The sequence below is a fragment of the Oncorhynchus gorbuscha genome, linkage group LG15, assembly GCF_021184085.1.
Source record: "Oncorhynchus gorbuscha isolate QuinsamMale2020 ecotype Even-year linkage group LG15, OgorEven_v1.0, whole genome shotgun sequence".
Lineage (NCBI taxonomy): Eukaryota > Metazoa > Chordata > Actinopteri > Salmoniformes > Salmonidae > Oncorhynchus > Oncorhynchus gorbuscha.
Genome location: NC_060187.1, coordinates 34,618,729 through 34,636,074, shown reverse-complemented (window position 1 = coordinate 34,636,074; position 17,346 = coordinate 34,618,729). Strand labels below are relative to the sequence as shown.

Sequence of the window (17,346 nt, the reverse complement as noted above, 5' to 3'; positions counted from 1 at the left end):
ATTTCACAGTAGAAAGTTGGTCTGACCGGTTTAATCGTTACAAGGTAGCCTTCTCTATACCAACGACACAGATGGCAAAAGCTTGGTCATCTTCATTAATTAGTGCATTATCACTACATATTAAAGCTTCTCATAATGGTTCGTGTTTATTAAGTTATTTTTCATAATGGCTCCAGTAAGGGATGTGGTTTTGAGAACACAGCAATGTCTGTGATTCATATGAAATTCCTGCTCTCGGTTGTAAGGGAACAGACCGGTCATAATTGTTTCAGTATTTTGGCCTATGCTGGCCTACTGTCACATCATCATAGCTTGGGTTCTAGTTCTGCCAGAAACAGAGCTGCTGGAGAAATAGCTCCTCTCACTGAGTGACTGATGGGAAATGGGTTTGGGAGAAGCCAATGGTTTTCTCTCCAAATCAGCCCAGGCACCAGGGTAACTGTGAATAGACAGCCTTGCCTACAAATGCGTCTCTTGGCTTCCTCTGTCCACTTCAGCCTGCTGTTGGCTTTAGCCAGCCGCTATATTTACAATAATGTCATGAGATCAAAATGAAACCAACTACTGGGAGCATGGTAGAAATTCTAATTCACCAGCCGTGTTGTTTTCCTGTTATGGGAGCATGTACACTGCTCAAATGGTTGTGTTACAACAATGAATCTCTGAGTTACGAGTATACTTGCATCTTGGACCATATCTCTGGTGGCGGGGGACTTTTATGAGTAATTGTGGTCAGTTTACGACAGACAAGCATGTGTCCCCTGGTTGGACTGAGGAGGGAAGCTACTTTGCTTCCCTGTGCTTGTAATGCTGTCTTTTCTGTGTTGTAATTTAACTGTGAGTCACTGTGATTCCAGAGTAACTCAGCTAGAATGTCTTTCTCGTTAAGTCACTTCTTTAACAAAACATTCTCTCTTTCTCTCTGCCCCCCCCCACACACACACTCTATGCATCTCTATCCCTCTCTTTATTTCTCTCTTTGGTTCTCTCTTTTTCTCTCTTTCTCTCCCTCTGCCAACAGCAGTTCACTGGCACTGCTCTGTCTTTTTGTCTTTCGTCTCAAGGGGTGACTTGGCACAGGGGCATGCTGGCACTGTTCAACAGGGTTAGTTGTACTTTGTGTGTTCTTGCTCTGGGCGAGAAAGAGCGACGGGAGGGAGGGAGAGTGAGTGAAAGAGAGACGGTAGAAAGAGCAATCTAAAATGGCTGCCAACAGCAAACTCCTCTGCACATGAAATGTCTGCCAAAAATGATGTTATGTTGAGCGATCCCTGGCCAGAGAAATAACTTACTTGGAAAGAAAATAGCAACAACAAGGGCCACGATAAATATGTATTAATAGTAAATGTGCAAAAATGAGGTCGGGAAATATGAGGGAGAGGATAGAGAGAGAGAAAGAGAGAGAGATAGGAGAGAGAGTTTTTCGGCAAATTCAGAAAGTACGCAACACATTTCCAAACTGCTTATATTGATGAAATGTGAATTTAAAAAAATATAAAATAAGAAAATAACAAGTTTAAGGCCAGGGTGGGGCAGTAAGAAGATCAGTTTCACCCTCATTGAACTTTGGTCAAGCTCACAAGGGGACAGCTGCAATGGTCATTTAATATCCATTCTGACATTTCTAAGTTTATCACGTTTAAATGGTATTGCAGAGGTGTTGGTGATTTGTTCGTTAACTCTTACAACCCTGGAATGATAAAACCTTCAAAAGTAAGATATTACTTGAAAATCTAACAATAAGATTTGAACAGTTAACAAAATGGCCGTCAACTACTTTGGTAGGGAAAATGGATGGTGTCCTGCTTCAGACATCGTTTTATTGCATCACCATATGGCATGATGCCCGGCACTCCCACCCTCCCAAAAACCGCTAGAAACCCTAATATAAACTTTGTTCTAAAATATATGAAAGAAAATATGGAAACTATGTATTTGTTTTCCAGAGCGTTGTCTTTGGGGCATTACGGGTCTTTGTGTGTGCCAGTCTGTCTAGCCTAGTCTTGCTCTCGTTCTCTCTTTCTTTTGCTCATTGTGCCAGCAATTTTGTCTGAGGGCATATTAAAAAGTCTAATCAATCACAATAAATGCATTATTTCTTTTAGACAGGTCTAAAGAAGCATAGTATGAAGATAATGTCTGTTTCAGAAGAAAATAATACCAAACTCTGAGTTGTCCTTATGTTAGGTGATGTGGCTGTGCCATATGACTGTGGACTATGTTAGTTTATTTAGAAGACAAGATTTACTTATAATTCCGTGGCATTATTTTATAGTATGAAGAAACTCAAATAAATATTTTCTCCAAAGGATTTGAGGGAGTGCGCACATGCAGCTATTCTGTGTTGAGCGGTTAACAAAGAAATAGGTATTCCTATATGCTTGATTTAGACATATTAATGTAACTTTAGTTGGGCTATATGAAATGATTTTGAATACATTGTTAGGCTGTTTTTTGCTCAGGCTGTACTCCAATAGTCTCTCATTCACAATTTGACAAGCACTTGATAATGCCTCGAATTCCACGGCGGCATCCCCTTTGTGGACGTAATGCACCCTAAAAATATCCATGCCTTTGGCGGCCCGGAGTGCTGCGTTGTGCACTTCTCCCTGAGTGTGCTGCGCAATCGGAAGTGTCTCTCACTCAGACGGCTCTCTGTCACGTGATTGGGTCTTTCTCACAGGCTACAAGTTAAGACGGACACATCAGGGATGCAACTGCAAGCGTCCTTATCCAATCCAATGCATATTGAAGATATCTTTTTGTCAGTCAACAAGATGAGGAGCCCTAACGAACAACAAAAGCACCAGCCTATGTCAATCTACTATCCTCCACGGTAAAGGTCAACCTATTATTTTCTGTGCCAGAAATAAATATTCCAAACATAGTCTGGGACAGTTGTGGGATGTGATAGATCCCACATGAATACAATTTTTTTTTAATGCAATGTGGCTGACGCAACAGATCAGAACGTTTAGCTTAAAATGTTGATAAACTATTAGGCTATTTCTTCACATTATAAGCATAGCAATGCGCACATGGCAGTAGGCTATAAACACAAATGTTCCATTAGTGGAAAGCACTGTTATCAAAAGTGACTGCAAAAGCATGTAATGCTTTTATTATAAAGGTGCATTTTTATAGTGAAAATTATCTTCCCCCAACTTGAAACTCACTCGCTGCTTGTATGCCAGTTAGGCTCTACACCCCTTATAAAGCAGATTAATGTGGTTCCTTTTAAGAAGTTATTTGGCCACTTTAGTTGTGATTACGAACCTTGTTAAAACATATAGGCCTATGGGCTAGGCTACATGAGGTGTGCAACTATGATCAGAACAAGTCGCCAAAAAAAGGCATTGTTTGTTATGCTGGGCGTCATTCACAAGTAATAATATATAATTCACAAGTGATAGGCTAATATTGACACCATCAGACTATTCTTGTATTAAACTTGTCTTTACATTTGATTTAGAATGGACCATTATCGTGCACCTGTATCGAAACTGGGGCAGTGGGAAAAAATAAATGTCATCTATGCACTTAAATATTACGCTTTTCCCCGTGTTTTTTCTTCTTCATCCCAGCCATATAGGCTATACTCCTACTGTAAATATAAGCAATGTGCTTAATATTAGGAAAGTTGAGAAATAAATATAGTAGGCCTAGCCTATAGAAAGCCGATGGGATCCTCGTCTTTTTATTAGCGGCCATCACTCTGTTTTCTCCCACAATTGCATAGCCTATAGAAATGTTGCGCAACATGAGCATTGATGTCAGAGTGTTTCGTGGGACAATAGAGTGCTGAGTACTAGGCAGTTCGCAATTTGGTAGGCTACTAATAACCAGCAGCATCAGAGCTTGGAGAAGCCTAATTACCATGACTAAACGGTCATGTGGAATTTGACTGCCTTCATGACTCGTGGACACTGGGGTGGCGGTAATACGGTCACCACAACAGCCCTATGTCTGGCTCACTTGTCCAGTGTGGAGGGAAGCAGGGTGCTTGTTCTAGTGATGGGGAGTCAATGTGAAGATCTCAATGAGGCGCTCCCTCCACAGGCTCTAAGCTCCAACATGTGGAGCATTGTGGAATGTGTGTGGCTTTGATCTGTGAGTGGAGTCATGCCTATCTGATAGAAGGGAGACCCATTTATTTATCTTTTAGGTTTTCACTGCTGTTTACTTGGAATGCCAGCCAGACTCTTTGTGGTAAATCTAGTGTTCTTCTGGTTTGGGCCGCACTTTATTGATTTACTTGTATTATCTGCATTTGCCAGGTGTCAGTTCACACAAATAAAAGTTGGTTTTCTGGTTGGATTGTGTGGCCTTGCCATTGTTGTGATGCTTCACTGAGTGTACATTTTGGCAAAACAACTAAAATAGCCTGCCAGAAACCTTTTTTGCAATTGGATTAGTGTTACATTTCCTAAACAAGGAAGTTATTAAGTGAGTTATTTGGGTCATGTTTCACATTGACACCCTACTTGTTATAATAGCTTTAGTACTATCTATTCAATATAGTGCTTAACCTTTTTGATATTTGTCACATTATTTCTCACTAAATAGGTTATTTTCTAGACTGTTTACAACTACTTTAACACCCTCAAATTAGCCTTTTATGTGGTAAGACAAATGATGCTGGGTTTAGACTGTTTCTGACCCCCCCCAACACCCCCTCTCTGTCTGTCTCTTTCTACCCCCTCTCTCTTCCTTTCCTTCCCTCTCTTCAGAGTCAGAGCAGAGCAGTAGCCCACGCACAGGTATTGGGTCAGATCAGGAGGATAGCCGAGCTGCCACCATGGGTAAGGGGCCCGAAGGACTCTCTCACACACACACATACACACACACACACACACACACACACACACACACACACACACACACACACACACACACACACACACACACACACACACACACACACACACACACACACACACTCATCCAAATACCAACACACGCTGAATTATTCATACACATTTACACACTACCAGACAGTGACATAAGCTTTGAGATAGTTATGAATCCAGTACCCACAGACACACACAATACCTTTCACGGTAATATATGGAATCCAATATATTACAGGTTTCTATCAGGCTGAAACATTATTTAAATGTGTTTTACTGGCTTGCTGATACTCTGACATTTGTTGTGTCCTTGTCTTGTGATGTCTCTTAAAAGTGAGAAGTTACTGTAATGTTTGTTGTATTATATGTCACAGAACTCTCCATGGTGACTCATCTCTGTGTTTTCCAGATGCTCCTGAGTTTCAGGAAAGCTTTGTGACATCAGGAGTTTTTAATGTAACAGAGCTGGTGCAAGTGTCCAGAAGTAAGATTTTACACCTTTTTATTAAGCTACTCGTGGTTTTATGTATTTGTGGTTGAATGGAAAAATATAACAAAAATCCATATTTAGTTCTTAAAACGTTGTGTGTGGCTACTTTCATTATAACTTCCTAGCCATAACTTACACAGCAACATGCTTAGGAGCTGGACATGTGTCACATAAACTATGGTGATTAAAGTTCTGACAGCCCTCTTCAGTGAAAAAATTGCTAGCTCACTAACTCTGGCCCGCAGGCAGGGGGTGGAAACTCCCAGCCAATCTCTGGCAGTCACTCTGTTCCCCTCGGTAGCTGAGCTCCTAGTCTCTGCAATGCTGCCTGTTTCACTGCAATCCAACCATCAGATAGATACACAGAAATAGGGAACACGTGGCTGGTATAACAGGCTAGATGATAAAGATGGTAGGGAACATCCAGGTCCAGGATTGCGGGAGATACTTACGTAATCCACTTACGGCATTAATCACAGACAACATGCAGAGTAAACCTCTCCTTACTGTCTACACCCCATCAGACACTCAATATGATTTCTGACTGGGAATCAGATCTTATGGCTTTAGAATGACGTTTTTTTACGACTTCCTCGTCCTTTATGTTGTTTTATCTGTTTTATCTGTCTCCGGGTGGATTTTGCAGATGTTATATCCATTCAATATGTTCTATTCACATTGCCAAGGCTATGTGCTCAGTTGTTGGCTGGGGATGCTGTGCTTACCAGGCCTGGCATTAGCAGTGAATTAGGGCTACGTTAACACAGCCCCCACATGGCCAACCAGCCTCCAAACACTCTGTATGAATAAGCATCCTCTCCCAGCCACACACAGGCTTCAATAGTCACCACCTGGGATCTCCGGTCACTTACCCTCCAATCTGACTTGTCATTTGCATCCGTTATTTCATTAGGTTTAGAAATGGAGTTGAATCAGATTTGAAAGACAGCTAATGTGAAGGGAGCTGAAGGGAGAGAAGCTCGGCCATCTGTCACATGCAATTGATCACGTTTTCAGTTTTCCCAGTGATAATCCGTTCTCCAAAGGGTCAGTCTTCATCTGTCATTCAGTAGGAGCAACAAGCTCTGATGCACGTACATTCACGCAGGCACGCGCACACACACGCACGCACACACACACACACACACACACACACACACACACACACACACACACACACACACACACACACACACACACACACACACACACACACACACACACACACACACACACTCTCACACATACACACACACACACACACACACACACACACACACACACACCACAGCTGACAGCTGAAGTGGAATGCTGTAGCTACAATTATCAAAACTAAATGAGTGAGTTATTATGGTGCACAGGGAAAACATTTCACTTTACACCTGTCAAACAGGCTCTCTGTTTTCCATGTCACGCCTTGACTGACTAATTGGAAGGAAACGTAGTTAAAGACTTCAATTAACCACCTGCCATCTGGTCTCCCTGAGGAAAAGACTGCTATTTCAGATTCACTCCCTCCACTCCCCAAATCCTCAGCTGCACATGCTGCTATGCTATAACAGCTATCACCTGCACCTCTGTTTATGTGACACATTCACATTCATATCACAAACTCCACAACACTTGTATCATGTATTTACGCTAATATCAAAGCGTGTGATTTAAACCCCAAGAGGCGTTGATTTTAGACTACATAATTAGCTTATTTAACTAATGTTACTTTTAAGTGCTTTCCACTGTATTTACCCAGGCCTCATATGGGATGCATATCCTATGAGACATTAGCCGCTTTTTAGAAGTCATGAATTCGCCACTGACCTACTTTACTAGTGTAATTAAACAGAGCAGAATGTGTTGTTATTACTGCTTTGCATCACCACGGCTATCCAGCTCAACCATAGAAATGAATCCGACACATTGACTTGAAGGGGGATTCCTGCTCTAATCATTTTGTTTCTATGTGTTCAACCTCCCCTGCTCATGTTCGGAGATCCCTCCATGGTTATTCCTTTCTGGCCAGAGTTTCCTGCAAGGTGCAGGTGAAGGACTTTCTACACCGGAGATCCATGAATCGTCCCTTTGTCTTGTGTTCCCCAGCGTCTCGGTACAGTGTATGAGTCAGGGAGAGATTGATTGCCTGGGGATCTGTAGTGACGCCATCCCACTGTTGATAAGCGTACCTCCCCTGACAAATGGGACATTATTCTCTGAGCTCACTGTCTCCCCACGGCCCCGTACAGTATAGTACACACTAGCGTAGTACACTGCAACAACATCTCTGTCCACTCCAACCTGAACACAGCACAGTAGCAGGCAGCCATTAATGCACATGGCCATATAAATGACATTATTGGAAACCTGAGAGGGGAAATGGGGTAAATGCTGATAGATGGCTGCTACATCCTCATACTGTTGTCCTGAGAGTTGAAGTGCAGTAACAGACTGCAGCTGGGATTGTCCACTTTTTGTAACCTCTCGCTCAACGTCAATAAAACGAAGGAGCTGATCGTGGACTACAGGAGACAGCAGAGAGAGTACACCCCCATCCACATTGACGGGACCACAGTGGAGAGAGTCCAAAGCTTAAAGTTCCTCGGAGTACACATCACTGAGGACCGGAAATGGTCCCTCCACACCGACAGAGGGGGGTGCGGTCAGTCCAATGCATCATCGGAGGCACATTGCCTGCCCTCCAGGACATCTACAGCAGCCTGCTTCACAGGAAGGCCAAGAAGATCATCAAGGACCTCAGCCACCCAAGCAACTACCTGTTCACCCCGCTACCACGCACCGGTTTGAGTGTGCCAAGAACTGCAAGCTGCTGGGTTTTTCATGCTCAACAGTTTCCTGTGTGTATCAAGAATGGTCCACCACCCAAAGGACATCCATCCAACTTGACACAACTGTGGGAAGCATTGGAGTCAACATTAGACAGTATCCCTATGGAATGCTTTCGACACCTTCTAGTTTAGGCGCCGACAAATTGAGGCTGTTCTGAGTGAAAAATGGGATGTAACTCAATATTAGGAAGGTGTTCTTAATGTTTTGTACAGTGTGTGTATGTATGTGTACGTAAGTATGTACCAGACAAAAGTTTGGACACACCATCTCATTCCAGGGTTTTTCTTTATTTTTACTATTTTCTACATTGTAGACTAATGGTGAAGACATCAAAACTATGAAATAACACATATGGAATCATGTAATAACCAAAAAAGTGTTAAGCAAATCAAATATATTTTCGATTTTAGATTCTTCAAAGTAGCCACCCTTTACCCTGATGACAGCGTTGCCCATGCTTGGCATTCTCTCAACCAGCTTCATGAGGTAGTCACCTGGAATGCATTTCAATTAACAGGTGTGGCTTGTTAAAAGTTCATTTGGGGAATTTCTTTCCTTCTTAATGCATTTGAGAGAATCAGTTGTGTTTTGACAAGGTAGGGGTGGTATACAAATCAAAACAAATTTATTTAGCCCTTCGTACATCAGCTGATATCTCAAAGTGCTGTACAGAACATAGTCCTATTTGGTAAAAGACCAACTTCATATTATGGCAAGAACAGCTCAAATAAGCAAAGAGAAACGACAGTCCATCATTACTTTAGGACATGAAGGTCAGTCAATACGGAAAATTTGAAGAACTTTCAAGTTTCTTCAAGTGCAGTCTCAAAAACCATCAAGCGCTTTGATAAGACTGGCTCTCATGAGGACTACCACAGGAAAGGAAGACCCAGAGTTACCTCTGCTGCGGAGGATAAGTTCATTAGAGTTACCAGCCTCAAATTGCTGCCCAAATAAATGCTTCACGGAGTTCAAGTAACAGACACCTTTTCAGAGGAGACTGCATGAATCAGACCTTCATGGTCAAAGTGCTGCAAGGAAACCACTACTAAAGGACACCAATAAGAAGAAAATACTTGCTTTGGCCAAGGAACGAGCAATGGACATTAGACCGGTAGAAATCTGTCTTTTTGGTCATGTCCAAATTTGCGATTTTTGGTTCCAACCGCCATGTCTTTGTGAGACGCAGAGTAGGTGAACGGATGATCTCTACATGTGTGGTTCCCACCGTGAAGCATGAGGGGAGGTGTGATGGTGTGTGGGGGTGCTTTGCTGGTGACACTGTCAGTGATTTATTTAGAATTCAAGGCACACTTAACCAGCATGGCTACCACAGCATTCTGCAGCGATACACCACCCCATCTGATTTGTGCTTAGTGGGTCTATCATTTATTTTTAAACAGGACAATGAACCAACACACCTCCAGGCTGTGTAAAGGCTATTTTACCAAGAAGGAGAGGGATGGAGGGCTGCATCAGATGACCTAACCTCCACAATCACCCGACCTCAACTCAATTGAGATGGGATGAGTTGGACCGCAGAGTGAAGGAAAAAGCCAACAAGTGCTCAGCATATGTGGGAACTCCTTCAAGACTGTTGTAAAAGCATTCCAGGTGAAGCTGGTTGAGAGAATGCTAAGAGTGTGCAAAGCTGTCATCAAAGCAAAGGGTGGCTACTTTGAAGAATCACAAATATAAAATAAATGTTCTTTTGTTTAACACTTTTTTGGTTGCTACATGATTCCATATGTGTTATTTCATAGTTTTGATGTCTTCACTATTATTCTACAATGTAGAAAAACCCTTGAATGAGTAGGTGTGTCCAGACTTTTGACTGGTACTGTATATATAAATTCCGGACTGTGAGGTTGCTCGTTCTGATATTTCTGAATTTCTTTCTTTTTACTTTTATGGATTATTTGTGTATTGTTATGTATTGCCAGGTATTACTGCACTGTTGGAGCTAATCTGCGTACACAACCAATAAACTTGGATTTGATTAGATTTTTGGAGGCTTTTCTTGTTCTTACAGAGAAGTATACACAGGTATAACACAATATGTTTGATCACAGAGCGACACACTTCTTCAGCTGCGTTGTGAGTGAGCTTGAGGATGGTGTTATGTCATTTATGTAGATATTTGAGTATCATTCCATAGATAATTGATGTCTAATTGAAAGTGTGGTACAGTGTGTGTTCCTCCCCTGACTGACCTGTCCCCCCTGTGTGTTGTGTGCAGCTCCGGTGGTGACGGGGGCAGGCCCTAACTTCTCTCTGGGAGAGCTGCAGGGGCACCTGGCCTATGACCTTAACCCCTCAGGGGTGGGCATGAGGAGAACCCTGCCCAGCACCTCCTCCAGCGGGTCAGTACCCAGCCCCAAAACACACACACACACACACACACACACACACACACACACACACACACACACACACACACACACACACACACACACACACACACACACACACACACACACACACACACACACACACACACACACACCTAGACTGGAAATGAATATACTGCATATAGTTCAAATAGACAAAACACTCAGTTTGTTTGTACTTTACCCTGCAAATAAACTTACATTTAGAGTGAATGTTAGAATACATTCCATATTAACAGGAGCCTTGCATAAGTGGATGTGCAACCACTTGGCAGATGACAGGAGGACTGTATGGTTGTTTTTATTGGTGCACAGAGAGCAGTATCCTGGTGTTGAATGCACAACACCTTCACTACAGTGACAATGGCTGTTCCCCATGTGATTTATCTGGGCGTGTGCAACACTGCCAAAGCACAAGCTGTGACTTATTGTCTTATATTTCACTGTAAACGTCAAGTAAAGCTGGGACAAACTGAGACCGTAAATAACTGCTTTACCTGAGAATCCTGGAGCTGCTCAGTTTCCTCCCAGCCATCTCCAGGTTGCCGGTGTTGACCCACTTGTGTACTGTGTGTGTGTACATACTTTATACACAGTTTTGAACTGTCAATATGTCACATTGCCTTCCCCTTATTTCCTCCTCCTTCTCTCCCTTTGTGTGACATCCAGGAGTAAGAGGCACAAGTCGGGCTCCATGGAGGATGATGTGGACACCAGTCCTGGGGGGGAGTACTACACCTCTCCCAACTCCCCGGCTAGCAGCTCCCGCAACTGGCAAGAGGATCTGGAAGGAGGTGAGCATCCCCTTTGGGCTTCCACACAAACTCTTAGCTATTATGTAGTTTTGACAAGGACAGTGCTTATTGCTCATCAGTTAGTACAAACTCATGGTGTCATGCTGAGGACACTGGCTATCCTCCAACTCTTCAGTAATTACAAACGGTGACTCAGTTCTGGTGTCCCTCTTAAATGTTCCTCATTAGGGCTGTCGAGAAACATCAACTCCTACTTTTCATAATCACAGTGGGGAAACAGCTGAAATATCAGGCCATACTTTCACTTCAGTTGCCTTGAAAGCCACTGACACATTGCAAAGGAGAAAATGATAAATATATCATGTTATCAACAGAAAGTACGCAGCTTCAAATTTCCTGAAGTCGAGCCTGAAGTCGTAATTAATTACTGAACCAACATTTTTTGTGAAAGTCTGCAAAAAACCAAGTGGCCCAAGGTACCTTGGAGCAGTATCCACAGATGCAACGTCGCAGTAGCTACCTTCTTGCTTTCCTCTCACTTCAGGTTCACCTATCAGTTTGCTAGTATGGAATAATATTCCTAACAAAGATTTTTAGCAAACAGGAAAGCTACTGTGGATCTCTCATCTAGATACAAGCAATCGTTTCAAGATGATTGTATAAAGCAGTATTTTAAATATCGAAATGACATGTGCCTTTCTCATGGTCTTGTACAGTATGACCCTCATCCCCCAACAGCACTGGCCTGGTTCTGGTAAAAAAATAGGATGAGTAGGTTACAACATGCACAGTGTGGTCCAGTGGTTGTGTGAGTGAGTGTGGGACAGAGTAAGTGGTCAGGTAGTGGGTGTGCTGAGTGAGTGGGGCCTGCCTAGTGAGTGCACTACACGTGTGTACGAGCCACGAGGCAGCTCTCTAACCATGGGTTGGCAGCAGTAAGTGGGAGGAGGATCAGCATCTTTACAACAGAACTGTTATCTGAGTGTTTAACGCACTGTGTGTTGTTCTAGCAGGGGGGTTCTCGGTCTCCCATATGATCTAATGCTGTTAAACTGTGGTGGACTCTTCACGCTACGCTAATAGAGTGTCCAGTGGCCTGTAAAGGGTCCTGGTGGCGTGTCTGGTGGCTTTGTGGTGCTATTAACCAGAGTGGCCCCGGCTGGGCCCCGGGCTCCAGGAGGGCCCCACGATACAGGGACCCTGATGCTGACACCAGAGCTGTGGAGGTCAATAGAGCAGAGCCGGCCCCGACCCCGTCAGAGACCCTGCAGGAGTCTGGCCCAGCCCTCCTCTTGTCGTGCTCACTCTCTTCCTGTCTAGACAGCTCTAACGAGCTCCTCTTTAACGACCCCTTCCGTTGATCGCTCTGAGATGGTGGGGGGGGCAACAGGCTGTGTGAGAGGAGGATGTTTGTGCACCTTCCCCAGGTAGAGGTGGTCTGGGGAAGCTTGCCCCTATACTAGGGGAATCTTGCCTCTATACTAGGGGAAGCGTGCCTCTATACTAGGGGAATCTTGCTTCTATACTAGGGGAAGCTTGCGTCAGTTTGCAGCCGGGCGAATGGATTGGAAAGGGTAATGCCTGGCCTCCTGTAGAGCTGTGGTTTGACCCCTGTCTCAGGTCACCAACACTACCAACTCTCAGTTAAGGAGGTTACGGTGTAAGCCGCACTTAACCATTGATTAGATTACATCTCATACTCCGTAGACTTTGTTCAAAAGATATATTCTCAAGATATTGTAATGTAAATATTAATGTGATGTGTCACTACATTAGGTAGATGTGTGGGTTGGCCTAGACCCTTGAAGACTGAGCTGAGTGGTCAGTCAGATTAGTGTGATCAGGTAATTATAGCGTCAGTGCTGTAATGGCTGCCCTTGCCTAGCCCCCAGCACTAAGCCAGACCTGCATGTTTATCCTGTGAGCAAGTCTCCCGTTGAACCTCAGCTTGCCCTCTGACATTCCTGAAAAGCCCCGGTGTACTCACTCCACTCTGAGACAGGGGGCGGGGGCAGAGCAGGGGAAGAGGAAGCTGTCAAATAAGGCTTTCCCCTCTCTCTCTTCCTCCCTCTCTCTCAATCTCTTTCTCAGAAAACAATTAGAGCGAGGGGTATACATGTATCATGTGTGAGAGAGAAACCTCTGTCACTCCATGACTGACTCCCTCTGTACAGTATCACAGTAAGAACGTGTGTACTGTGTGCTCCACCACTCCTGAGAAGGAAACAAAGAGCTGTGCAATGTTAATACCCTAACGTATAACAGGCCTGAGCTTGATGGAGAAAGGGTTCCTCACGCACATTCTGTGTGCGATAGCAAACTAAACACGGAGGAGGAGGAGGGTTGCACCCTGCCAGTAATACCACTGCAACAAAGATGCATTTGTTTAGCACATCTAAGCAACTCTGGTATCAGGCACTGCAGGCCTCTTGGGAATGTGAGTGATCTACCTAGACTAACCGGATTTGGGGTAGACCTGACCAAAACATAACATTGATTCTGATCCTGTTGTTTCCTCTCAATGAGGAAGTTAGTTGGGAGCCCATGTGCTCACTGCAATGTGCTGCAGCACTGAGGACTTACTGGGTCGCGTCAATGCACCCTGCCACCCTGTGGTGAGTTACTGTAATTACACGCAGTAGCAGATTCAATTGGGCAATTAAATGTAGGGTCTTTTCAATAGCATTTTTATGATGGGAGTCCTAGTGGCATCAGTAACACCCTCTGTGTGTCTCTGTGTCCAGGCATGTCCCCTGGAGTAAAGAAGACAGAGATGGACAGCCCGTCTCCTCAGGAGAGCTCCCCACGTCTCGGCTTCACACAGCACCACCGGCCCGTCATCGCAGTGCACAGTGGTCAGTACACACACTCTTATGCACATCACGTTCACAGGAGACGTCTTGTCACTGTTGCCACAATCCATCACCCTCACACATGCACGTCTCCAAGGATGGGAATCGTTTATCATTTTAAAAATAGCAAAACAAAAGTCAGAACTGTCATTAAAAAAAGAGATGACGTGTCACACTTCTCCACAGCTAAGATTCCTTATGCAGTGTCTCGTGCTGTACGGAGGTTCAACATCAACAGCAACACTATCTACATAGTTCCACATTCATAATGTCTGTATCTGTTGAGCTAAGCCTGATGTAGGCACTGACTGCAGGCATTATGCTTTCAACAAGACCAGCTTCCTTTCAGGCAATGCATTATTTGAGGTTTTAATTGAACATCCCGTGAACACTTTCTGGCAGATCATTTGTTGCGGAGTCAATGGAGAGTAATCGATGGGCAGGTAGTGTTCCCCAGCCAAACGTTTGCTGGATGATGCATGAACAATTCAAGCCGCTGTTAAAATGAATTGGTCGTGCATCCTCGTATGTTCTGCTAAATTAGAGCGTGGTGCTGATGAGAGTTGCCGTACTAAATGTGAAACTCAAACTCTTGCAATAGGTACCAAAGGAGAGTCATTTCATGACATGTATATATCATTTTTCCCCGTGAAGAGTGGTTGTATTAAAGTCACTGAGTGTAGAGAATTGCACTCACACGAAATTATAATTTTTGTTTCGCAGAACCACACATCTTTCAATGTCACTTTTATTATCTCAAGCATACCATCATTTTGGAGCATGAACAAGTACCCTTATTCAAATATTTTCTCTCTTTGTCTCCATCTCTCTCCCCTTCGTCCTCTCCCTCCCTCTCTTGTCTCCCTTTCTCTCTCTCTCTCTCTGTGCAGGGATTTCTCGGAGTCCGCACCCCTCCTCGTCTTTGCACTTCCCCACCACCTCCATCCTGCCCCAGTCCACCTCCTACTTCCCCCACACCGCCATCCGCTACCCGCCACACCTCAGCTCCCAAGACCCGCTGAAGGACCTGGTCTCCCTGGCCTGTGACCCGTCCAACCAGCAGCCCAGCCCAGTGAGTCCAGCCCATCTAACAACTCTAACTAAGGCCCAGAGTTTGTCCTGGTCAGGTCATGTGGTCAGTAAAACTCCTGACCCTATTCATTACTCACTGTCATTCTAGATAGGAGTAGAACCCAGCAGCGCCAGGTTACAACTGAGCCAGCCACCAATGCTGTCACTCATTGATGTGCAGAGAGAGGTGGCTTTCAGTCACCGTGCTTAATGTATTCATCTAGTAGAACCTGTACTAATGTGACATCATGTCGGGCTGTGATCACATGGCCAGCTCTTTAGTTTGAGGTCATGTTAAGGGAAGTTCACTCACTCGGGTATATTTCCCAGAGTGAATTTATTATACGTTTCAGTGGTTTATTCAGAGAATTGTGCTATTTCCATTTGTCATTTAGATTCACCTAATCGTTTGTTTGCTATTTAATTCTTCCTGCTTCGTGTTTCCGATATTGTCACCCTGTCTCAGATGCTCCTGGTCCCCTGTGAACAATATGATATGCCATTTCTTTCCCATATTCTCCCCTGCCGGGGTCTCTACTGGCCAGGGGATACTCTACTGGCCAGGGGATACTCTACTGGCCAGGGGGTACTCTACTGGCCAGGGGATACTCTACTGGCCAGGGGATACTCTACTGGACAGGGGATACTCTACTGGCCAGGGGATACTCTACTGGCCAGGGGATACTCTACTGGCCAGGGGGTACTCTACTGGCCAGGGGATACTCTACTGGCCAGGGGATACTCTACTGGCCAGGGGATACTCTACTGGCCAGGGGGTACTCTACTGGCTAGGGGGTACTCTACTGGCCAGGGGATACTCTACTGGCCAGGGGATACTCTACTGGCCAGGGGATACTCTACTGACCAGGGGATACTCTACTGGCCAGGGGATACTCTACTGGCCAGGGGATACTCTACTGGCCAGGGGATACTCTACTGGCCAGGGGATACTCTACTGGCCAGGGGATACTCTACTGGCCAGGGGATACTCTACTGGCCAGGGGATACTCTACTGGCCAGGGGATACTCTACTGGCCAGGGGATACTCTACTGGCCAGGGGATACTCTACTGTAGGTGGTGTAACCTGAGAGAGAAGCAGCCCCAGCCGTGTAGGAACATAGTAAACAGGTTTTCCTCACCTAGCTGCTACTCTTCCCCTCTGCTCCAGACTGCAGACTCTCCGTGACTCTCAGAACAATTAACACTCACCATACTGTGTCTTTAAACGTGACAAAGGAGAAAGGGGCAACAATTCCATAGATCTGAAGCCAAAAAATCATTGCAATCACTGGGTTTTAGCCAACTTCTTAGATTAGAGTTGTTCAATGTATTGGCTGGCTGGTAGTACAGCAGTTGTGAATCCCCCGTCACAGAGAGGAAAATAAGCCCAGAGTCTTCCTGCTCTGTTTAGACTCAGCCTGCTGGCCCTGGGACCAGCCCAGATCCTCAGACATGGTTATACTCATTATCCACATATGACACACAGCTGAGATGACCTGCCACTGCACCACATGCAAATGACCCCCCTCCCTGCTTCAATAATTCCGGCATTACAAGCCAGGTTGCTCAATGAAGCTGCTGTACTGTTTCTGTTTTCACTTGGAAAGGAGTGGAGGGAGAAGGAGATCCCTGTACGTCTCTAGCGGTGCTGCTGAGGTTGGCAGAGTGCACGGGTCTGGCGCAGGCAGCTCACAGACGAAAGAGGAGAGACATTTATCAGGAGTGCCCCCCAGCAGCAGCCACGCTGGGCTCTGCTCAGCCCAAACTGCAGAGTCAATGAAATTCCCCCTGCTGCAGTGCGACTGCAGCCAGGCAGTCACAAAGGACGAGCGCATGGGACCACAATGTAGCTGACTCATTTGCTCATCCATTGTTGTGGAGGACAGTGAGTGTTGCACTGCAGTCCTCTCCTCTGGGGAGCAGAGAGTCTCTGAAAGACATGCCAGCCAGTAGAAGAGCAGCCATGGATGGATGACTGGCTGAGCAGTTCAGTCCCCTGGACATCACTCATTCCCTCTCTCTCTGTCTCCCTTACACACACACACACACACACACACACTGATGGAGAGGGAAGGTGTGTGTTTCAGAGACCGGGA

General features: G+C 44.9%; 1 protein-coding gene across 5 annotated transcripts in view; it reads left to right on the top strand.

Annotated features, from left to right (window-relative positions):
• The window catches only part of LOC123997001 (nuclear factor 1 C-type-like), a 109,131-nt gene that overhangs the window by 81,693 nt on the left and 10,092 nt on the right, over positions 1 to 17,346 (top strand). For 3 of the 5 annotated variants that reach the window (XM_046300918.1, XM_046300915.1, XM_046300916.1), the window contains exons 3-8: positions 4,731 to 4,802; positions 5,260 to 5,334; positions 10,421 to 10,544; positions 11,241 to 11,365; positions 14,071 to 14,181; positions 15,069 to 15,250. In XM_046300918.1, coding sequence (XP_046156874.1) covers positions 4,731 to 4,802; positions 5,260 to 5,334; positions 10,421 to 10,544; positions 11,241 to 11,365; positions 14,071 to 14,181; positions 15,069 to 15,250 — 689 coding nt within the window. The remainder of the gene's footprint in view (positions 1 to 4,730; positions 4,803 to 5,259; positions 5,335 to 10,420; positions 10,545 to 11,240; positions 11,366 to 14,070; positions 14,182 to 15,068; positions 15,251 to 17,346) is intronic. The other 2 variants (XM_046300919.1, XM_046300920.1) reach the window with 2 other exon arrangements.